We start from the raw sequence: 25,151 nt of genomic DNA on the forward strand, positions 1-25,151 counted from the left end.
TTCACTAATAATTATTAAAGCTTCTATTGGATTTATTTAATTGTATATCTTTCTAAGAAACTGGAATATACATTTTATATTGTTTGTTTATGTTCTTTCTTTGTGTTGTGTAGAAAATTATATTCCCTTCTTTGGTGCTGCACCTCTGCCTGACACATATGACCATATGACACTTATTTGATTACTTAGCTCTCTGCCCTATTTGACTATGAGCTCTTTAAGGTCAAGGAACATTGTTTAGGTGGCGTACAGTATTAAGCACTGTTTAATGTTGCTTGTGAAAATATATGGGATTGGGTTATTTTATTAGCTTAACTTTTGACCATAGAAGTTGGAGATCATTTTTTTTTCTGTGTCTTGAAACCAAGAATTGAAAGAGAATGGAAGATACTTTTTTTAAAAAGTTCATGACTTGTTTACCTTAATTGGACATAAATATTTCAAAGAAAATCGGCTAGATGAAGGAATAAGCTTAGGTAGCAGATGACTATCATGTCATCGCAAAGGGTTTTCTAGGAGTTCTGACACATGTATTGGAGATTTTAGAAAATTTAGAATTCATTCTCTCCTACTCTCACCCATCATCCAATTTCCCTTCCTGGGAGATCAACATGTACCGTCTGGATAGCATTGAAACTTGGCTTTTAGGAAGATCAGAGTTGGGTCTGTCTTTAGGATGTTTTAAAACGCCTAGGATATACCCTGGAGGTTCCACGTGCTCAGATCGCCATAGGTCACAGACACTCTTCTTACCTGTCCTTCCCTCCATCACCACTTGTCGGGAAGAGATTCCTCCGCTTACTGTGGTTACCACCATGGAGTAGAGGCTGCCCGATTTGAGAGAGTGGAAGCTGTATCTGCTGGTGTCACTGGAGACACTTTCATTTTTGATGACCACGTTTTCATGGATCAGTAAGACTTGGTAGAAGTCTATGTCTCCCAGTGCTTGGGTCCAGTTAGTGAATAGACTGTTTGTTGTGCCTTGGTTGGCCACATGCAAGCCGGTCACTTGGGCAGGCACTAAAACAGAATAGACAGGGAAGAAAAAACAGATGACACTTCGTCACCCTAAGGAAGTGTAACAAAAATGAGTAAAAAAATGGAGTCTTGAAAATGCTAAAAAATATATATATATTTTTTGATATAGACACTCAGCTTTATTTCAAGTGAAATATGGAGAACTATTCCTCTACAGAGACTCTACCTCTCTGAAAAAGCTGCTTATATGGGAAATCAAAATTATTTCAGATCCAAGGATAAGATGATGCATGCCTATTAGGTAGTCTTGATTTTTAAATTTTAAATAATAAAAGGCTGCTATTTTTTTTTATTATATGATATCACTTACATGTGAATTCTAAAAATAATATAAATGAACTTATTTACCAACAGAAACAGACCCACAGACACAGAAAGCAAACTTATGGTTACCAAAGGGGAAGGAGAGGGAGGGATAAATTAGGAGTATGGGATTGGCAGATACATAAAAGGTTGATATTTTTGAAGATTGTTTACTTTTTTTTTTTTTTAAACATCTTTATTGGAGTATAATTGCTTTACAATGGTGTGTTAGTTTCTGCTTTATAACAAAGTGAATCAGTTATACCTATACATATGTTCCATATCTCTTCCCTCTTGCATCTCCCTCCCTCCCACTCTCCCTATCCCACCCCTCTAGGTGGTCACAAACCACCGAGCTGATCTCCCTGTGCTATGCAGCTGCTTCCCACTAGCTATCTATTTTACGTTTGGTAGTGTATATATGTCCATGCCACTCTCTCACTTTGTCACAGCTTACCCTTCCCCCTCCCCATATCCTCAAGTCCATGCTCTAGTAGGTCTGTGTCTTTATTCCTGTCTTACCCCTAGGTTCTTCATGACCTTTTTTTTTTTTTCTTAGATTCCATATATATGTGTTAGTATACTGTATTTGTTTTTCTCTTTCTGACTTACTTCACTCTGTATGACAGACTCGAGGTCCATCCACCTCACTACAAATAACTCAATTTCGTTTCTTTTTATGGCTGAGTAATATTCCATTGTATATATGTGCCACATCTTCTTTATCCATTCATCTGTTGATGGACACTTAGGTTGCTTCCATGTCCTGGCTATTGTAAATAGTGCTGCAATGAACATTTTGGTACATGACTCTTTTTGAATTACGGTTTTCTCAGGGTATATGCCCAGTAGTGGGATTGCTGGGTCGTATGGTAGTTCTACTTGTAGTTTTTTAAGGAACCTCCATACTGTTCTCCATAGTGGCTGTATCAATTTACATTCCCACCAACAGTGCAAGAGGGTTCCCTTTTCTCCACACCCTCTCCAGCATTTATTGTTTCTAGATTTTTTGATGATGGCCATTCTGACTGGTGTGAGATGATATCTCATTGTAGTTTTGATTTGCATTTCTCTAATGATTAATGATGTTGAGCATTCTCTCATGTGTTTGTTGGCAATCTGTATATTGAAGGTTGCTTACTTAATGTTATTTTATCTGTCCCTACCCCATGAGAACTCAAAGCCACATGATCTACTGGAGCTGATGGTTGTTATGGGGTGGTATTGGGAAATCCCTTTAACCTGATGATTAGATTGTAGTCTAGGAAACTGGTAATTCTTTATTGGCACATTCTCAAGAGGACTACTCTTATCATACATGAAAATGCTACAATACTATATGTTATAGTAGTATATAATAATAATAATGATAATGATAATGATAACAACTGATTGCCTGTTATGTGCCAGTTATGGACTCTATGCTTTATAGATGTTATATCATTGGATACTCATTCAAAACTCTATAGAGGTGATTTTTTAAATTCCCTTTACAGAGGAGGAAACCAAGGATCATAATGTAAGTAACTTAGCCTATACAACAGTGCTAACAAATTGTCATTCTGGCGTCCAAAACCTGATTTGTCTCACCTGTGAGCCTGTGCCCTTTACCTAATTAACAACTACTGTGATTTTTAACCTGTCCATTGACAAATCTTTTACACAGGTCTTGAAGTTGGCACTTGATCAACATACATCTTCTTTGTGCCTCTTCCCAGAATTATGATAATCAAAGGGATTGGAACCTTGCACAACCCTTCTCAGAAATCACTGACTTTTGGATTTAGGTACAAACATACTTATTAAAATACATTACTGTACATGGATCAAAAGATTCAATTCCAATTCCAACTTTCATATGGAAAGCAAAGGAATTAATATGCCAAAACAGTTTTGAAAAAGAAGAATAAAGTTGGAGGACTAACATCATCTGATTTCAAAACTTCTAGAAAGCTACAGTAATGAAGACAGTGTGATACTGGCAAAAAAGTAGACACATAGACTGATGGAACAGACTTGAAGGTCCCGAAATAGACCAAACACATATATATAGTCAACTGATTTTTTTTTATAGAGATGCAAGGGCAATTCAGTGGAGAAAGGAGAGTCTTTTCAACAAATAGGACTGGAATTATTAGGTGTGCATAAGCAAAGAAATAAACTTTGCCCCATATCTCACACATATACAAAAAATTAACTCAAAATTGATTATACACCTAAATTTACAACCTAAAACTATGAAGCTTCTAGGAGAAAATTTTGGTGACCTTGTGTTAGACAAAGGTTTCTTAGGTATGACACCAAAAGCATGATTCATGAAAGAAAAAAACTGGTAAATTGACATCAAAATTAAAAACTTATGTTCTGCAAGATATACTAATAAATTAATGAAAAGACAAACCAGGGGAGGAGATCAAGATGGTGGAGTAAGAGGACAGGATGCTCACCTCCCTGTCATCAAAAATACATCTACATGTGGAGTAATTATCACTGAAAACTAATTGGAAACTGGCAAAAAGACTCTTGTACAACCAAGACTGTAAGAAAGATATACACGTAATAGGGTAGGAAGGGAACAGAAGTGATTGGTTCAGGACCTGTGCCCCTCAGAGGGGACTCAGAGGACAAGGGAGATGACATTGGTGGACACTCAACCTGGGGAGTGAGCAAGTTAAACCAAGTTTGGGCATCTCAGTCCTGGTGTCCTACATGAGGAGACAAGCCCTCTTAGCTGGTTGGAGAACTTCTGGGACAAAGAGAAGACCTGAGGAAGTCTGGACTCCATTCATGAGGGGCACACACATGCTGGCTAACCCCCAAGGCAGAGCAGAGAAAGGTCTGCTCTAGTGGCTGCCAAGTTTCCCATGACCGCCTGGCACACGTACCAGCCCAAGCCAAGCAAACATTCCGACCCCACTCACTTCATGCCACAATGTGGCACTGGATCTGGGGCAGCCACGGCTGGGGAAGAAACTTAACTGTGGGACCCAGAGGTGACCCGGAGCAGCTCCACCCTGGGGTGGAGGCTGGGTGGGGCAGCACGTCTATCCTTGGTGCTTACTCAAGCAGTGCCTCAGACTGCCCAGATCTCTGACGGGGTGGCCACTCCACCACAGCTAACCTCCGGATACATGTAGAGCTCACATGGGTCCCACCTGCCCTGTGGAGCATTTCCGCAACAGGGTGGGGGCAGCGGATGCAGGCAGTAGTGATCAGCTGGGAGAGAAAGGGAACCTGCACCAGAGGCTGCATCTGAGTGGAGCCATAGACACCTACACGGGCAGCGCATTGGAACTCTGTCTGCACACAGGCCCCACTTGCTTCAGCACTCCCCTCCTCTGGGGTAAAGACCCTGGTGCTGGGAGAGGGAAAAACACACACTTAAGTGAACAAAGTCAGCTCGAGCATGATCCTCAGGGTTTCTGCCCAGCAACTTGGGATCAGACCCCACCCCTGACAGGGCAATGATGGCCACTGAACAGAGAGGAAGTCCCACCTCACACCTGGCACCAGCTCTAGCCCCTCCACCTCCAGCCCAACCTCTACCAAGGTGACAGCTGCCATCTATCACCCTAAAACAACACCCTGCATAAAGATGTAACTTGCATTCATGTCAAATCCAGCTCTTGCACCAAAGACACTGGGCGAACACAACCTGGATAGGGATGCTCCCACATAAGAACACCCCTTTAAGACCACAATAGGTAACTGTTTCATCTAAATTCATAGAGGCAGAGAAAGTTAAGCAAAATGAAAAAGCAGAGGAACTACTCTCAATTGAAAGAGCAAACAAAACTCCCTAAAACAATAAATAATGAAACAGAAATAAACAATTTACCAGGTAAAGAATTAAAAACATTGGTAATAAAAATGTTAACTGAATTAGGGAAAAGAATTTATCTAAACAGTGAACATTTTAACAAGGAACCAGAAGATATAAAAAAGATCCAATCAGAAATGAATAACTCAATAGCTGAACTAAAAAAAAGTCCTAGAAGGGATGAAGAGCAGACTAAGTGGTACATAGGTGATCTGGAAGATAGAATAATGTAAATCACCCAATCAGAACCGCAAAAAGAAAAACAAATTTTAAAAAGTGAAAGCAATTTAAGAGATCTCTGGGATAACATTAAGTGTGCCAACATTTGCATTATAGGGATCCCAGAGGAGAAGAGAGAGAGAAGAGGACTGAAAATGTATTTGATGAAATTATGGCTGAAAAATTCCCAAACTTGAAGAAGGAAACGGATATCCCGGTTCAGGAAGTGCAGGGGGTCCCAAAGAAGAAGAACCCAAGTAGAGCCACACCACATATCATAATTAAAATGGCAAAAGCTAAAGAGAGAATTCTAAAGGCAACAAGAGAAAAACAAAGACTCATATACAGGGGAATCCCCATAAGGCTATCAGCTGATTTCTCTGCAGAAATATTCCAGGCCAGAAGGGAGTGGCATGATATATTCAAGTGCTGAAAGGGAAAAACCTGCAACCTAGGATACTCCACCCAGCAAGATTATCATTTAGAATAGAAGTAGAGATAAAGAACTTCTCAGACAAGTAAAAACTCAGAGTTCATCAATACTAAATCTACCCTAAAAGAAATGTTGAAGGGTCTTCTCTAAATAGAAAAGAAGTAAGAATCTAAACAAAAGGGAAAATCTCACTAGGAAAGGTAAATATATAATAAGGATGGAGGATCAACTACTTAAATAAGCCAGTACATACATTAAAAGATAAAAAATTGTAAAAACAACTATAATAACACTATACAGTTAAGGGATAAGTGGAAGATGTAAAATATGGCATCAAAACACAAAATGTGGGGGAGGAGAGTAAAAAATGTAGGTCTTTTAGAATGTGTTTGAACTTAAATGACTATCAGTTTAAAACAAGTAGACATAATTGTAGGTCAGCATATGTGAATCCCATGATAACCATAAATCAAAAAGGATAAAATATCTAGGAATAAACTTAACCAAGGAGGTGAAGTATAAACTCTGAAAACTATAAAAACATTGATGAAGTAAACTGAAGACGATACAAAGAAATGGAAAGACATTCCGTGCTCTTGAATTGGAAGAATTACTATTGTTAAAATGGTCATACTACCCAAAGTAATCTATAGATTTAATGCAATCCCTATCAAAATACCCATGTCGTTTTTCACAGAACTAGAACAAATAATCCTAAAATTCACATGGAATCACAAAAGACTGTGAATTGTTAAAGTAATCTTGAGAAAAAAGAACAAAGCTGGAACTATCATATGCCCAGACTTCAGATTATACTACAAAGCTACAGTTATCAAAACAGTATGATACTGACACAAAAACAGACACATACATCAATGGAACAGGAGAGAGAGCCCGGAAATAAACCCACACACCTATGGTTATTTAATCTATGGCAAAGGAGGCAAGAATACACATTGGAGAAAAGACAGTCTTTTCAGCAAGTGGTGCTGGGAAAACTGGACAGCTACGTGTACAACAATGAGATTAGAACATTTCCTCACACCATATACAAAAATAAACTCAAAATTGATTAAAGACCCAAATGTAGGACTGGAAATCATAAAACTCCTAGAAGAGAACATAGGCAGAACACTCTTTGACATAAATCGTAGCAATATATTTTTGGATTTGTCTCCTAATGCAAAAGAAATAAAAGCAAAAATAAACAAATGAGACCTAATTAAACTTAAAAGCTTTTGCACAGCAAGGGAAATCATTGACAAAAAGACAAACCTATAGAATGGGAAAAGATATTTGCAAACGATATGACTGACAAGGGGTTAATACCCAAAATATATAAACAGCTCGTATAACTCAGTATAAAAAAACAAACAACCCAATCAAAAAATGGGCAGAATACCTGAATTTTTTCCAAAGAAGACATACAGGGGGCTAACAGGCACATGAAAAGATTCTCAACATTGTTAATTATTAGAGAAATGCAAATCAAAACCACAATGAGCTATCACCTCACAGCTGTCAGAATGGCTATCATCAAAAAGTCTACAAATAACAAATATCGGGAGGATGGGAAGAAAAGGGAACCCTCATGCACTGTTGGTGGGAATGTGAATTGGTGCAGCCACTATGGAAAACAGTATGGAGGTTCCTCAAAAAGCTAAAAATAGAACTCCCATATGATCCAGTAATTCCACTCCTGGGTATATACTGGAAAAAAGGAAAACACTAATTTGAAAAGATACATGCACCCCAGTATTCATAGCAGCACTATTTACAATAGCCAAGATATGGAAGCAACCCAAGTGCCCATCAACAGACGAATGGATAAAGAAAATGTGGTATAGGGACTTTCCTGGTGGTGCAATGGTTAAGAATCCGCCTGCCAGTGCAGGGGACACAGGTTCGATCCCTGGTCGGGGAAGATCCCACATGCCACAGGGCAACTAAGCCGGTGCACCACAACTACTGAGCCTGCACTCTAGAGCCCACGAGCCACAACTACTGAGCCCGTGCACCACAGCTACTGAAGCCTGCATGAGTAGAGCCCGTGCTCCGCAACAAGAGAAGCCACCACAATGAGAAGCACATGCAGTGCAACGAAGAGTAGCCCCCACTCGCCGCAACTAGAGAAAGCCCACATGCAGCAATGAAGGCCCAAAGCAGCCAAAAATAAATAAGTAAAATAAATAAATTTATTTAAAAAATAAAAGACAATTTACCTTTGAAAATACTTATGAATGCAGTCCACGTCCATGCCATTGTTAAAAAACAATAAAAAAAAAAGAAAATGTGGTATATATACACAATGGAATATTACTCAGCCATGTTAAAAAATGAAATTCTGCCATTTGCAGCAATGTGGATGTACCTAGAGAATATTATGCTTAGTGAAATAAGTCAGACAGAGAAAGACAAATACTGTATGATATCACTTATATGTGGAATCTAAAAAATAATACAAATGAGTGTGTGTGCAAAACAGAAACAGATTCACAGATATAGAGGACAAACTAGTGGTTACCAAAGGGATGAGGAAAGGGGGAGGGGCAAATTAGGGGTATGGGATTAAGAGATACAAACTACTATGTATAAAATAGGTAAGCAACAAGGATATATTGTATAGCACAGGGAATTATAACCATTATCTTATAATAACTTTTAATGGAGTATATTCCATAGAAATACTGAATCACAATGCTGTACACCTGAAACTAATATAATATTGTAAATCAACTATACTTCAATAAAATAAAAAGACACGTCATAGACTGAGAGAAAACGTTTCAACACACATTTTTGACAAGGACTTATTCTGGAATAAAGAATTCTCAAAACTCAATGATAAGAAACAAAGAACCCTATTAAAAAATGCGCAAAACATTTGAAAATATCTTCTTCCACAAAAAGATAAGTGGATGGTAAATAAGCATATGAAAAAAATGCTTGAAACCATTAGTCATTAAGAAAAGGCAAATTAAAATCACATGAGATACCTCTCCACATTTATTAGAATGGCTAAAATTTAAAAAACCAAACAAACTGAAAATACCAAGTGTTGCTGAGAATACGGAGGAACTGGAAATATCATACATTGTTGGTGGGAATGTAAAATTTTACAACCACTTTGGAAAACAGCTTGGTAGTTTCTTACAAAGTTAAACATTCACTTAGCATATGACACAGCAATATGAGTGGTGGGACTAGTGAAAATGATCTTAAGTCTAAAACAATGCCTTGGACTTTCATTGCTGGCACAAACCATGAAAGTCCCCCCAATACACGCAACTGCACATGTTGGATAAAACATAAAAATGTAAATGCATGAATGAGTTGTCAAGAATGTAAGGAATTCTCAGAGACCTATAAGAAAGTGACAGAGAGGTAACTGGATCACTGAAGCAGACTGTCACCATGAGGGCATCTTTCAAACATAAATTTAAGCTTTGATTTTATAGCTTTGCAAGAGCTATGAATAGGACTTTCCCAGGGTGAGGAACCTCATAAGTGACTCTGCATAATATTGGATCCTGAAACTTTACATTCTAAGCATAAGTGAAATAAATACTTCCTCTCTATTCCCCATATACTGCAGCCTCCTTAATACTAGGTGGAGAAGAAGAAATTTCCACTGAGAATTCATAATGTCAAGACAGCTTCAGTGAGTTTGCAACCCAAATTCATAAAACCCTGGGTGATCAAAAAACCTCAAGTTGACAATTTAGATTAAAATAGGTCTGGGTTGACAGCAATCCTGTGCACCTGAAAGAATCAAGTGAAAAGAAAATTCTTTCTGAAACCCACCTTCAAAAAAGGCCCCAAAGAATTCCCACAGAATAAAATCCCAAGGTATATGAGTTTAGAATAAAACATCACAAACATTTAAGGAAGTAAGCACCATGAGCAAAAAGCAGAAAACTCAGTAAACAACAGCACTGAACTCCTGAATATTGCAGATATTATACTGATCAGACATAGAATGAAAATAAAAATCATTAATTTGCTTATAGAGATAAAGGAGGAGAATGGAAAGAGCAACAGAATACTAAACATATTTGGAAGAGAACCAAAGAAAATGTTTAACAGTGAAGAACATAACAATTAAATTTTAAAACTCAGTGGGTGGATTTTAAAATAGATTAGATAGAACTAAAGAAAGATAGATTAGATAGAACTAATGAACTAAAACTAAGAGCTGAGGAAATTATCCAGACTATAGCCCAGAGAGCAAATACATGGAAAACATGAAAAAAAAAAAAAAAGTATACAATGCCCAGTACAGAACAACAAGCTTTTAATAAACATTTATAAGTTGAATGTTAGACAATTCAGCAGACAGGATACTTTTAAAGCCTAAAATTTATAAAAAATGTTACCTGTTCTTCCTTTTGTTGAAGATGAATTTTTCAGGTCTCCACTAATACTGCTGACTGTAGCTATGTATTTTCGTCCAGGCACCAGGTCAGTAAAAGTGAATTCTTTGGCATCTTTGGGGAGCAACTTGTGGATGAGTAAGAGGTCTCTGTCGATTAGTGAAATGATGTATTTCTCCCATTCTGCTGCAGGGGTCTGCCACATGACACCCAGTGAGGTTTCATTGGCGTGTTTGACACGAAGCTGAAGGACAGCCAGGGGCACTGGGGAAAAAGCAATGGACATTCGGGTCATTGATTAACTTGGATACACTCCAGTATTCTTTAGAGATCTGTTCTCTTCCATCCACAGGAGTGTTCCAGTTGAGCATTTCTTTTCTGAATGCTTATGAGCATTTAGAAAAAAAAAAGCTAATCACAAAAAAACTTTGTTCGTGTAACATAACCAGAAATAAGGACTCAAAAGAATACTCTTGGGAAATACTTTACTGGGTCATTTATTTTTGATCATCCTCCAGCAGATATTAATATTTGGAAAATGAAGAGATAACTGGAAGACACAGTGGGCAAGCTAAAGACGTTGTCTTGGTCCATTTCTTTGACATTCTTCTAAGAACACTGCGTCAGTGTAGTTATTTCCTTATTATCAGGCAAGACTAAAAGAATATATTTGAATTTCACTCCAAGTATGGAGCATTCCATGTCACAGGGATTTTCATAGAAATGTTGAGTTTAGCAGGTCAACTCTCTTATTTGAAAGTTGAGGAAATGGACTCAGAGAGGTTGTGACTTGCCCAAGGAATTACAGTATAATGGTGACAGCAAGAATACCAAAACCCATGTCTCAGTAGCCTCACTCTCCTCTGCCCTAAAATCTGAATATATCCCTCTCCACTTTAACAACTCTTCCTTGGTACCTGAAAATCCCCCATTAGTCAACAGTGGGTCAGGGCAGTGATTCTCTAACACTGATCACCAGCAAAAGGTTATCAACTATCTACTTTGTGGGGAGGATTCTCTCAGATTGTTTCCTTCCTGTTCTTTTGGTGTTAGAAAGGTCTTTCTTTTAAAAAAACAATGAACCTACTAGTGGAAGTGATTTCTAATACTCTAATTTGACAAAATTAAACATTACCAACCTATTTCAGTTTGTCAGTCTATAATGTCTCAAATACAGGGAACCCTGGGGTATGACATTGATGGTTACCTGGGTTACTTGGAAGAAGGACCAAATTAAGGTTCCAGCAGTCATTAACACCTTGATATTCGCTTACCTGTCCTGCCATGGCAACGCTTAGAATTCTTCAGATTGCCGCTCTCAACAGTGACTTCGACCTCATACTGTCTTCCTGGTATGAGCCCCACATCACCTATGACATAGTGTGTTTCCTCCTTTCCCACGGTGATGTTGAGCAGCACCAAAGAATCATTCAAGAGCACGATACGATACTGCTCCCAGTCTCCAGCAGGGGGCGACCAGCTCACTACCAGGGACCTTGTAGAACCATTGCTGTTTGCCTCCAGGTCCCCAACTTTCTCTGGAACTAAACAGTGAAATGATGTCAAAAGGAGATACTAAAATCCAAAAGTAAGGATGCTCATTCACTTTTCATGGGCAACAGTAGATAAGAGACCTAATAGCTGCAATTCAAAACATTTCTATAGAATGGGCTTGAGGATGCGGGAAGGGGGAAGGGTAAGCTGGGACGGAGTGAGAGAGTGGCATGGACATATATACACTACCAAATGTGAAATAGATGGCTAGTGGGAAGCAGCCGCATAGCACAGGGAGATCAGCTCGGTGCTTTGTGTCCATCTAGAGGGGTGGGATAGGGAGGGTGGGAGGGAGATGCAAGAGGGAGGAGCTATGGGGATATATGTATATGTATAGCTGATTCACTTTGTTATACAGTAGAAACTAACACACCATTGTAAAGCAATTATACTCCAATAAAGATATTAAAAAAAAAAACCAACAACCCATTTCTATCCCCTCCTGATGTTTGTGAATTGCAAATGAGCATTCTGGAGCCATTGGACACTCGAGAAACGCATGTTAAAATCATTTTAGTAATATATTAGTAATGTGATCTTCTGTAACAGTGTTAATAACCTAGTGATACAAACGCTGTGTTTTTCTGATTGCATACCAGCCCTAGAGACAATACTGATGTTGCTTATAATGATGGTGACAGTGATGGATGTGGCATCTTTTGGAAGAGACCCTGGATGCTGTGGTCACAAAACATGCTTCTCTTCCAACGGAAAAGATTAATCTTCTTGCAATACAACTCTGATCTTATTATTCTTTGCTCAAAAACATTTAAGGTTTCTCCATTAACTACAGAATAAAACATCAAGTCCTTGGTGTGGTGTTTGTAGCCCTCCTAAATCAGACCCCATATCCTGCCAGTCTTCACTCTGACTACTCCCTGCAGCCCCCCTCCCTCGTTCCCCACTCTTGAATGCTGGCTTCCAGTTTCACGTTCTGTAGACCTGTAAGTCTCCTGGGCTCTTCACCTCTGTGCCTTTGCTTGTGTTATTCCTTCCACCTCAAATGCCCTTCCCTCTTTTCCCTCTTAACTCGCCAAGAGCTTCATATTTTTAAAGTCCCAGTTAAAGACCATTTCCTCCCAGAAGTCTTTACTGATCTTCTGAAAGAGAGTTTGTTTCTCTTTTCTTTCTGACCATATATATGGCTCTTACTTGGGATCTCCAATAGCACAGACAATGGACTCTGGAATCGGACAGCCTGGCTTAAACCCCACCACTTATTGGCTGGATGACTATGGACATGTTATTTGACCTCTTCGAATTACCTATAAACTGGTGATAATATCAGGACCTCTCTTGCGGTTTTGGTGAGAACTGAATGAAATAATGGTGTAAAGTGTTTAGTCAGTGCCTGATCCATGGAAATATCAATATAATTACCATTATTAAAATATAATATTTTTATTGTGTGTGTGTGTGTGTATTCTACATTTGTGTGATTAAAATGTAACTTCCTTAAAAGTGAGGGTCAGCAAAGTAAATATTTCAGGCTTCTTGGGCCACATATGGTCTCTGCCTCACATTTTTCTTTCGTTTTCTTTCTTTTTTAAAAATCTCTTTAAAAATGTAAAAACCACCCTTAGTTTGGGGCTATACAAAAACAGGTCACAGGCCATATTTGGCTGAAGGGTGTAGTGTGCTGAACTCTGCCATCTTAATAACTCTCAAAGCTCATAATATGGTAATTTACAGGAAGAAGGCACTGGATAAATGTTTGGTGACATAAATAAAATAATTTATGGGAAACATGGGTAAGTGCTAACTGGCCTTCATTATAAGAGTTGATCAGAAATGTTTTATTCATTAGTATCAATGCTAATTCATTTGTGCTACTTAAGTGGTGTGACCTGAAATAGCACAGGGCAGAGCCAGAAATACAGATCATTCAGGAATCAATCTAAATACATTTGCTTAAATAATCAGACAAATGCAATTAACCCCCGGGTTGACTCTGTATAGAGGAGCCTGGCCCATAGACACCCTGAGTCATGTAGACCATACTTCCCAGGTTGGGAAAGGGATTTTCCTTCTAACTTATCCTGTTCTAAGGTGGATCAGAGGGTGATTTGAGCAACTAAGGAATTTCTGGAGCCTTAGACTCACCTGTTCTGCCCACTGCCATCTTATGAGCAGACAATTCACCAGAGACACAGCTGATGGTGACTTGATAAAGTCGTCCAGGGGCTAAGTCTTTAAATTGAGTTTCAGTAATCTGGGGTGCTAATATTCTGGATTCTTTGATGGTCCCTTGGTGAGACAGTGTAATGTTGTAGAAATCCACATTTCCAGAAGGTCTTTGCCACTTGACTTTTAGAGAGGTCAAAGTGCCATCATTTGTCACCTTCAGATCTGAGACTTCCATGGGGGCTAATTAGGAAGAAAGGGAAAGAGACTTTAACTCAGGATATCATACCACTCTTATGGCCAAATTTTGACCTGTGTCTTAATCTCTACAAGCCACACTCCCTGCTCTGAAGAAAACAACTTCACAAGATAAAAATAATACTGCAAAACCAAAGAAAGGTTGTCTGGCTAGTGGAGAGAGGACAAACATGGCAGTCAGGAGCCTAGATTCTGCCTCAAACTTGGCCATTGGTTGGCTGGGCAACCCTGGGCAGCTCTGTCTATCTTACTAAGCCTAGGGGTCCTTACTGCCTAATGATGGCTTGATCAAAAAAACTTAAAATGGTCTTTTCCAGTTCTGAAAATCTTTAAGTGGAATCCTCAAAGAATGTCATCTGCCTGATTTCTTCCTGTCTTTATGTATTTAGTAATAGCAAGTACATAATAAGTAGATTGGTTGACTGGCCATCATAAAATTTTTTGTGCTAAAAATACTTTCTTTTTCATATTGAATCATGATAAAGTTAAAGCTTAGGAGTTGTGTCATTATTTCATCAGAGGAAAATGATTACAAAGGAGAGACACTTTGGTGAATATATTTTCTACCTTTTGCCTATGCTATAATTTGGGGCCTCACTAATGGCATAATATAAATTCACAATGTTTCATTAAAATAATGGGCATGGCACATTGCTTTTGCATATGCCAGTTAGAAGGGCAATTTGCTCTTGATATACATAAATAATTCTTAAAATATATGGTACATTTTTGTTGGGAATATATATATATATCTTTGAGGTGTGATATGAAAGGTATGTAAATATATAGGTGTCCCCAAATATCTTTCCCACCAACTTCCTATTATTTCAGGAACTCTCCTCTCTAGAGTAATGTCTAAGGCACTACATATTTTAGAGTTTCTCTTAAAATTACATAGCTTCCCAAAGGAGGGGATTTATTAACACATTAGACCCACCAGAAGCATTAGAATCCACTTGAATGTAAGTTCCATGAGGGGAAAGACTTTGTCTCTCTTGGACATTGTTATATCCACAATGTCTGGTATATAGTTTACACCTAATAAATACTGATTTAATGAACGAATGAATGAATAAGTATGTATATAAATGATTCATTAAAACTTAGCACAGATTAGTTTTCTGGCTATGTTAGGCTATGCGAACAGGTTCTATAGAATTGGGTCTCAGGAGATGTTTTGTTGGATAGAGGGTTTGGGCAATGGCTGTTTCTTTATACAAAGACCTAAGAGTAGGTCTTTGTATAGCGTTGAGAAGAGTAATCCTGGTTCATTGTGAGTGATGTCACAAAGGCAGGGGATGATGCCTGTTTAAGAGAAGGAAGTAGGAATCCTTAACTAAAAAGAGAAGCTAAGACTATATCAGTGATTAACTCTGCTATTTCAAAAGGTTGTCAAGGATGAGCCTAAACTTTAGAATGAAAGGGAACCCCTCTTTCTCTAAGTAGAAAAGTGGATACATATTAAGGTCTTCTACAACATATGCATTTCAATTTGTCCTATACTACCATTATCCAAATAATTTAATAAACCTTGTTTATTAAACATTTCCTTGATTTGAGCTTTATTCTTGTTCAGAATAGCTAGGGAAACTTACTTGTCCTGGCTGGTTTCCATCTGTAGTTTTGCAGCCCTGCAGCCTCGGTAACAATGGTGACATTATAGAGGTGACCAGGTATCAGTCCATGAAAAGCATAGGAAGTAGTAGATTTGTCCACGGCATAACTCTGAACTAGAATTCCTTTATCCATTAGTATCAGCTGGTATCTTTCCACGTTCCCAGAGCCACGTGACCAGGAAATCAGGAGAGAATTCGTTTTCGCTGAAATACCAATATCTTTCACTGGCGATGGCACTAGTGGGATACAATGCATTTTCAAAGTGTCATTCATAATTTCCTTATAGAAGGTATAGACACATTTCATTTGAAACCACACATCCATTTATGCTTCTCTGTACATCTAACTTGTGTAATAACTAATGAAAACAGCACTCTTGAAATTTTATTGGAACCTGGATTAATGCTCTTTTCAAAGACCACAGCCTAAAGCTACATCATAGTTTATCTGTCTCCCCCACTTAACAGGTATCAAGGTAGATTTTGTCAATGAAGTATGATGTGGCATAGCAGTAAAGGGAAAAGAGAAAGGAAAGAACTGTAGAAGTTGAAAACTGGAAAGAGAGCAACAGAGCAGGAGAGAAAGTGAGGGGAGAGTGAACGATAAGAAAGTACGTTATGGAAGGAAATGGTAATGTGTCATTGATAACGGGATGCGTGGGTGCAAGAAAAGAATTGTTCCAAACATAGGAATATTCAGGAAACACCATGACTTGAAGTTAAGAGAAGAATATACAGGGGAGGGAAAACATTTAAAAAATAATTTTCATTGCACAAACTCAGAAAATGAGGCAGAAAATCCTGTTGCCTAACATTTGACTTAGAAGGGCCATTAGGAAACATCTTCCTCATTTTGGAGAAAATTCCAGTCCCAGAGAAGTTCCATGACTTGTTCAAAATCACCCAGCAAGCTAGCAGCCCAACCCCATCTCCTTGTTTCCAGTCCAGTCTTTCCTCTGTATCAAACAGTATTTATTTGTCTCTCTGTCTATCTATCTATCTACCTACTTACCTATCTATCCACCTAACTATTTATTGTTGATCTTGGGGCATTCTTACTCCCATTTCCTGAATGTAATATAATTTCAAAAGAATCATAGACTACTAAATACGCAACTATCCATAAACAGGTCTTACCTGTTGATCCATTGGCATAAATTGTAGAGGAACGTTTATCCCCAGAAACAGCTGTGATGGCAATTTTGTATTTACTACCAGCAGTGAGGTTAAAAAATGTATATTCATTCCGTGAAGATCTTTCTTGAATTTGGGCCCCCTGTGTCTTTTGGTTATCATCAAGTAACTGCACCTCATACCAGGTGACTTTCCCGGAAGAAGGAGTCCACCAGACATGCAAACTGGTGGAAGTACTTTTCTCTTTATTGACTTCAAACCTAGCAGGAGGTAAAGGATCTGCAGAGCAAAAAACAAAAAAGAGAAGGCGGCTTGAAGAATTTTGCAGATACACGCTTACCTTGCTGTAATCCAGATGCATTTTCCTTCAAAACTTTAAGAATCTGCTGCTCATGATACAAATGGGCATTTTATGCCACTCCCAAACTTACTATTTTACTTAAAAAAGAAATCCACCTTGGCTACCAGTCATATAAGCTCCTTTTTTTCTAATAAAACTTTTTTTTGTTACGACAGCTCTGAGCTTGGAAATCCAAGCAAGGTTATATTGTCTTTGGCTTGCAAGTTTTGCACTTTTCAAACACTGACAAACATCCAGGCTCTGCCTGGATAAATACTGAAAATCTCAACAGAAAATACAGATATTACGAAATTTTAAAATTTGTATTTGTACTAAACTTTCCCCTTTTTAGGTTGTGGGGTTTGGGGGGGTTATGTATACAAAACTTTGGGCTGTTTTTAGATATCGGAAAACCACAAAAGATACAGACCTGATTATAAGCCTAGGCTAGGTGTGCTCACCAAAATGAATTCTCCCAACAACTGGGATTCCCTATGTCCCTAGATTTTCTAAACTTGAGTTCTGGGACATTTTGGAGCTGCCAGAGCTCCCAGAGCAGGTGGGTTAGTCCTGCACCTGGCTGTTTACTTAGTTTCAATTCTCAAAGCCATGGGTCAATTTGAGGAGTCCTGTTTCCCATGTATTGAATCTTCACTGTAGAGCTTGAAATAGGATGAATAGCACGTCTCCAGGTTAGGAACTAAATCAATAACATTTAGTGAGCAGATGATGCAGTGGGACCATCCGAGAAATAAGGCTCTCCTTACCCTGAATGTTGGGAGTAGAAACGTTGACATTTACATATGAGTAATTTTCAGAAATCCTATGTGGTTCTTGGTCTAGAAAGTGAGATTAAGATACTGGAGACTAAATTACAAAAGTCAGGTTAGATGTTTTAGTGACATGGCTATAGAGATCTCATTTCTTTACCTCCTGGTAAATTATATCTTACTCATGAAAGAAATTGAGGAATTCTAGCATCTGCTTAGAACAGTATATGTTTTAAGAAAGTCTTCACTTGTGACTAACATTAATACAAATAGGAACAAGGTAATCTTGTTCTATATTCAGAAGGCATTTATAGCCAGACAGCTCAGTAGACTACGGGTCACCTATAGACTCCATACATAGGCTAAATAAGGCCAAGCCAAGACAGAAACCTTGAGAGCCCAAAGCACAGGTGAGCTTAGAGGATAAGGTTGTGTGGTTTGTATCCTAGCAGCACAGGTTCACCTGAAGAGCGTAGGCTCTAGAGTCTGGCGGCCTGGGCTTGAATCCGGGTCTCCCACTTTGTAGCTGGGTAGCAATTCCTTAACCCCCTCGTGCCTCAGCGGTCTCCTCTATGCAATGCTGATAACAGCACTATCTTTTCAGTAGAATTGTTATGAAGATTAAGTTGAGTATTTTATCTAGAACACTCAGAACAGCGTCTGGCACACAGTGAGTGTTCAATGTTAGCTATTATTAGTATTAGTATTAGTATTCCTTCTATAATTGGGATGACCTTGTCATAGAGGCAGGGAGGTGAAGTGGCAGAGAGCGTGGGCTTTGGAGTCAGAACTCAATTCAAATCTCAGCTCCCTCATGTATCACTAACTTGGGGAAGTTACTTAACCTTCTAAGCCTCCATTTCCCCCTCTGTCTGGGGAGTATAATAATAGTACTTATATTCTTGGATGTTTGGAGGAGTAACAAGATATAGAGGAGACTTTACATGGTACACAGGGGGCACTCCATAATATAAACTTATTCTGTCTACATGATCATAAAAAGAAACTTCCTCTGAATCACAGACAAAATGGAGGCAAAAGTGGAATACCATTTTTTTGGAAACTAAACAGATAATAGCTTTAATTGCCTTCTTCAAAAAAAAAAAGCACTTGGAAAAATCTTATCAGTTTATTCCCATGAACTAACATTCTAACCCTTAAGATAAAATTAAAAAAAATTCCCAAGATGATTTTCATTTATGGGTTCTTGAGGAAAAACAGTATGGGTTTTTTGTGTGTGTGTGTGTGTGTGTGGCAATATTATTTAAATTTTCTATCCTACATAACACTCTATAATTAAGGACGTCATCATAAAAGGAAAGGACATAATTTCCCCTCACAGAAAGTTTTCTTGTTACCATGCGATTCTAATAGCCAGAGAAACTCAAGAGCAACCTTGTCATAGCCAACTGAGGTGACACATTTTTGCTGAAGAGGCATTTTAAGGACAAGGATGAGAGGGACAGCTGCTTTCCAGTGATTGTTCAAAAGGGATCAATACTATCACTTACATGCACAACCCAGCCAGATAAAGGTTAAAGAAAATGATCTTATGATCGGTATAATCTAAACATATATAATCTGCAAAATGTGAGCTATAGAAAATGAATTTTACGGTTGCGTGCCTAGAGGGTGAAGTTCAGAAATGCAGACTTTATCTAATCTCTCTGAGCCAGAAAACAAAACAGTCAATCCTTTGTACATCCGCTAGAACAAAGGAACAATGAGATTGGGAAGTGCCTGGGCTGCAAGAACCTGCACTGGAAACAAACACTTAAAACCCCATTTATGCTGTGATAAAGCCCTTTGCTGGCAGTGGTCCACTATTGCTATGCATGCGGCAGGAGTTCAGTAGTTTTCAGACTTTGTTTCAATCTAACTAAGCCCAAGGAAAACTCTGCTGTATTAAAAAAAAGTTTTCAATATTTTATTAGAAACAAATTAGATACTTCCATCAGGGTGCTATTTTCATCTAGCATCTATCTATCTATTTATCTATCTACCTACCTATCTACCATCTACCTATCTAGATAGATATATGAAAGAGAGAGTTTTAATGCTATCTGAAAGTTTAGTTATAGGTCTGTAATCTTCTGATCATGTGACAGGTCATATGTAATTGGAAAACCCTACTTGACTTACATAATTTATGCTGATGGCTGGAGATATCAATGCACACATGTGTGCATTTATAGCCTTTCTGGGTTTTCCACCCACTGCTCTCATACATACAGCAACCAGTGAAGTATTATAAGCTTTGAGAACTGTTGAAAACCATAAATCAATAATTTAATCTCAATCAGTATATCAAAATTTATCATTAGTCATCAATTTAAGACATCTTTGTTTGTATTTATTTCCAGAATCTGGAATATTGAATGCCAAATGCAAAATTCCATAGTATTCAGCTGCTGTATTTCAATGAATCTACCAGTATCAGGAAGCCCCAGAATTTCATAAGTAGGTTTGCTGTCAACCCACTTTTTCTGATAAAGTTTAGCTAAATTCCTGAACCAAAATGGATTCTTCCTTTTTTCCCTTTTAAAAAAATCTGACTTAAGAAGAGGGAGACACGCATATGTATAAAATGGAAGTGATATTTGCTTTAAAAATTCTTTTGTATGGTCATTAAAACATTATTATCTATTGCTATAGGAATTTGCAGAGTGTTTAGAATTCAAAATGATAGTATTTATTTTGGAAATAAATTTAGCCTTATAACAAGAGAGCAGGCAATCCATAAGTTAGTGCCAAAAGCTTTTTTTGAAGTCATAATAGCACACAATATATCTATGTAGGATCTGATCATTTACAATGTGCTTTCTTAGTTGTAATAGAGGGTCAGAGGCATTAAGTGACTCATTTACTTCACAAAGGTAACAAGTAATTCAACTGAGCTTCTAACACTTGACTCCAAGTCGTGAGTTCTTTTCTATCACACCTTAGTTGTCCCAGGATGGAAAATGATGTCATGAGTCGCACAGTCAGTATAACAACAACAAAAAATCAAACCAGATCTCTATGAAAAATAACAGACAAATTTACAGAACTTTCATTTGATGGTTTGGATAGTCTAGCATAGATAAATGAATAACAACACTAATAATAGCTAAATCTAATTCTGCCGCCAGGAAAGTTCCATTGATTTTTAAAAAATAATGTTTTTCTTCTCCGTTTCTTTTTTCCCCCTAATCTTACTGCCTTAACCTGGTGTTCCATCACCTTGTGTCTGGATTACTCTGAGTTTTCTGGGTGTCTGCCTTATTTTCTGTCTTTTTTCCACTGTTGCCAAATAACCGCTTCGTATATCTCTCCCACATCGGCCATCCTCATCTCCCGGGGAGCATCAAGAACTTTTCATGAGATGAAGTCTAAGTTTCTCCATAGCAACTCAAGGTCTCCTCAACCAGGATATTATCCTCCACCCACTTCTCCAACACACACCTTATCTTTCAGCACTAACTCCAGGACAAGAGATCAATTTTTTATGGATTACAGATTCAACTTCTGTACCTTTACAGGAATTAGGATACAATTCTAGTTAAAAGCAGGGTGGCTAGGAGACTGGAAGCTGCATTTATGTAGCACTCTATATAAAATGGAGTGAACATCAACTATTCCTATAAACTAATTGCGAATTTTCTCATGGAAACCAGGGTAAGGGTGGGGCAAAAGCCACAAACCATTCCTTGGTGCAGGTTTTTTAAAAAGGGCAGAAGAAGAAGACGAGAAAGCAATTGCCCACAATCTGTAGTTAATTAAATAGATTTATAGAGATGTAATTTTCTTTTACTTTTGTAATTGTTGCTGTTTGACTATAGTCAGCTTTCTGACTTATTATAAGATGATATACTATATTATGCTAATATATCAGATTAACATGCATTTCATTTATCAACTTTATACACTAAATATAAAGTTCAGGTAGCGAGGAACTTTCAAAGTTTCAACAGCCTCGCAATTAAAGCAGCTTTGACAATCATTTGCATCATGATTAACACGAGTGAGGAATGCCATGTTATTTTACGGGTCATCATACTTGGCTTCTGAGAGTCTACAGTTTACTCGGGCACTTAAGACATATGTGAAAAAGGTAAACACAAAGGTAACTTATCAGGGAGGCTGACTTTGACGTCAGACTAAACCTGGTTCAAATCCCAACACTATCACTTCAAACAGTGACTTTAGGCAAATCGCTTAACCTCACGGAGGCTAAGTTTCCTCATCTGTAAAATGGGACTAACAATACTTACTTTACAGAGTTGTAAGTGTTAAGAGGTAATGAAGCCAAAGTGTTAAGTGCAGCCCTGGCACATGGTGGGGCCTCAGTAAATGGCAGTTGGTGTGAGTATTGCAGCTGTTCTTGCTGTTAAGGGTAACACAGGTCAGCACCAATGCTGAATATGCAAAAGGGGAATGATATCCAAGGGGAAGGTCTCAGAGGTGGGCTTGAAATGAACTTGAGCAAGTTGGAAGGTCAAGTAGGACGCAGAAATCAGAGAGAAGAGAGGCCATTGCAGAATGAGAGAGCAGTTTAAGCAAAAGCACTGAAAAGCTCACTTCTGTCAAGTATTAGAGAACCATGTGAGCACGGAGGGGACAATGACAGCTGACAGAGACTTTAACACCCTCGTGCCATCATCCTTCAGCAGCCCTACTCCTCTCTTTGATATTAACAATAGAGGTTTGCTTGGGAATTCCCTGGTGGTCCAGTAGTTAGGACTCGACGTTCTCACTTATGGGGCCCCGGGTTCAATCCCTGGTCCAGGAACTAAGATCCTGCAAGTCACATAGCGCAGCCAAACAAACAAACAAACAAGAACCAATTGAGGTTTTCTCAATATTATTTAAACCCTACATAAATGCAGTACAAAGGGAAATCCTTTGGCCTCCTCTTCCAGACTGTTGCCCAGAAGCCGCTCTCATGTAGAAATTCATGAGCTGTCGCTTGATGTGTGCTGCCGAACCTGGACATCTAGATACTAAGGAATTACTGTCAATGTTAGGTACGATACTGATATTGTCGTTATGTTAAAAATAATGCTTATCATTCAGAAATGCATACTGAAATATTTATAAATGAAATTAAATGATGATTTGGACTGTGTCAAAATGATATGCGGTGGGGGAGTGAGTGAGGATATAGATGAAATATGATTGCCAGTTGGTAACTGTTGAAAGTAGGAGATGGGTACATGCTCGTTCCTTATACTATTCTGTTTACTTTTTATGTATTTGAACTTTTCCATCTAGAGGAAGAAAAACAAAATCAAAACCCCAAATCCCTGGAAATCTGTATGTATACCTACCATGTTAATTTTAGTTGCATAGATTCATCTTTGTTTATATACATTCATACATTTAGAATGGGTTTGACCTCTCCTACAAGGTCAGAAAGTCATCAGTATTATCCTTTATCCCCCAGGGGGTTTCCAGGGAATTGGTGTCCGGGAATGGAAGGTGAAACAAATTTTCTTCCATTCTGTCTAGACAAATTAGATTTTATTTCTTGCTAATCTGTAGAATGCCAGGCCCACCTACAGAAGTCAGACAAATGGAAGAAGCTTCCAAACACACAAAAAGTCAAGTGCAGAGAACTAGGTTGGTTGATTCCCTATACAGAGCTCAGCTTGACCTTAGAATTCCTGAAATAACTATACTGCAAATGGCTGATTCCTAAATACTGAAGTCCATCACCAGCAGTTCAACACAATCAAAATCAATATTATTTCATCACACTAACACACATTTAATCATTATTCTACCCTTGTGTAGGCTAAGTAACTATAGATTTAAAGTATTTCATAATATATTTTTTTCTCTTTAAAAGTTGAATTGAAAAGTAACAACAAACTATCATATGTAATCTGAAAGAACAAAAACCAACTAAAAAATTATGTCCATTCTACAGAGTAGTGGAAAGAATTGGCGTTGGGGTCAGTAAATCTGGGTTCAAGGTCTAGGTCTACCATATATTAGCTCTATGGATTTGTGATTAGTTAATTCTTATGAATATCAATCTCATCTCCAACCTGAAAGTAATAATGGGAAACTTACTACACACTTAGTATGTGACAAAAACTGTTCTAGAATTTATGTATGAATCAATTAAAACCTCAAAACGACCCTAAGAAGTGAGCATTCTCTTTATTATTGTCCCCATTTTATAGATTAAAAGAGGTGAGTAACTTGTTCAAGGCAACTTGGTTAGTAAGTGATGGAGGCAGCAGCTTTCAGAACTCAACTCTTAACCACCTGTGCCTTCACGATACTCCCTCCACAGGATTGCCATGTGGCTATAATTAAACAATATATGGTCAGTATAATATATATTTTATACTCTTACCTACTAAACAAGGTAGGTGAAAGTATTTTACATACTATAAAAGCACAAGACAAATATTAGAGTATTATTTTCTTGCTGGGAAAGATAACAAATATTCCTAGGCATTACCGATTTAACCAGGCATAAAAGGAATGGTACCAAAATCTTAATGCCAATGAATAATAGAAAAACTATGTCAATAGTTCTTAAACTTCAGTGTGCATTGATTCACTTTGATATTTGTTTAAAATCAGATACCCTAGGCTCCACTCTTTCTAAATTCATTATATATGAGGTAGAAGCCAAGAACATGCTTTTATAACAAACTCTGCAAGAGAGTTTAATGCCAGTAGCTTACAGACATTATTGAGAAATAATGGCCTGTGTTTAAAGCCATGTAAGTGTTATGGACTGAATTGCATCCCTCTAAAATTCATATGTTGAAGACTTAACCACCAATACTTCAAAATGTGACTGTATTTGGAGATAAAACCTCTAAAGAGGTAACTGAGTTAAAATGGGATCTTCAGGGTGGGCCCCAATCCAATATGACTGGTGTCCTAAGAAGATTAGACACAGACAACACAGATGGACGACCATGTGAGGACATAGTGAGGTGGTCATCTGCAAGCCAATCAGAGAAGCCTCAGAAGAAACCTGCTGATAACTTGATCTGGGACTTCTAGCCTCCAGAACTGTGAGAAAATAAATTTGCTGCTTAAGCCACCCTATCTGTGGTATTTTGTTACGAAAGCCCTGGTAAACTAATACAAGAAGCAACATTTTGAGGTGGAAATAATAGCTGATATGGTGATTTGGCAATTAAAGCTCTTAAAATTTTTTT

The 25,151-nt window shown here is 38.0% G+C and overlaps 1 protein-coding gene across 2 annotated transcripts in view; it reads right to left on the bottom strand.

Annotated features, from left to right (window-relative positions):
• PTPRB (protein tyrosine phosphatase receptor type B) overlaps positions 1-25,151 on the bottom strand; it is a 114,293-nt gene that overhangs the window by 55,700 nt on the left and 33,442 nt on the right. For both annotated transcript variants that reach the window (XM_059936496.1, XM_059936497.1), the window contains 6 exons: positions 16,876-17,151; positions 15,718-15,975; positions 13,844-14,107; positions 11,461-11,730; positions 10,190-10,450; positions 754-1,020 (listed from right to left, as the gene is read on the bottom strand). In XM_059936496.1, the coding sequence (XP_059792479.1) occupies positions 754-1,020; positions 10,190-10,450; positions 11,461-11,730; positions 13,844-14,107; positions 15,718-15,975; positions 16,876-17,151 (1,596 nt within the window). The remainder of the gene's footprint in view (positions 1-753; positions 1,021-10,189; positions 10,451-11,460; positions 11,731-13,843; positions 14,108-15,717; positions 15,976-16,875; positions 17,152-25,151) is intronic.

Source organism: Balaenoptera ricei, chromosome 10 (genome assembly GCF_028023285.1).
Source record: "Balaenoptera ricei isolate mBalRic1 chromosome 10, mBalRic1.hap2, whole genome shotgun sequence".
In the NCBI taxonomy this organism is placed as follows: domain Eukaryota; kingdom Metazoa; phylum Chordata; class Mammalia; order Artiodactyla; family Balaenopteridae; genus Balaenoptera; species Balaenoptera ricei.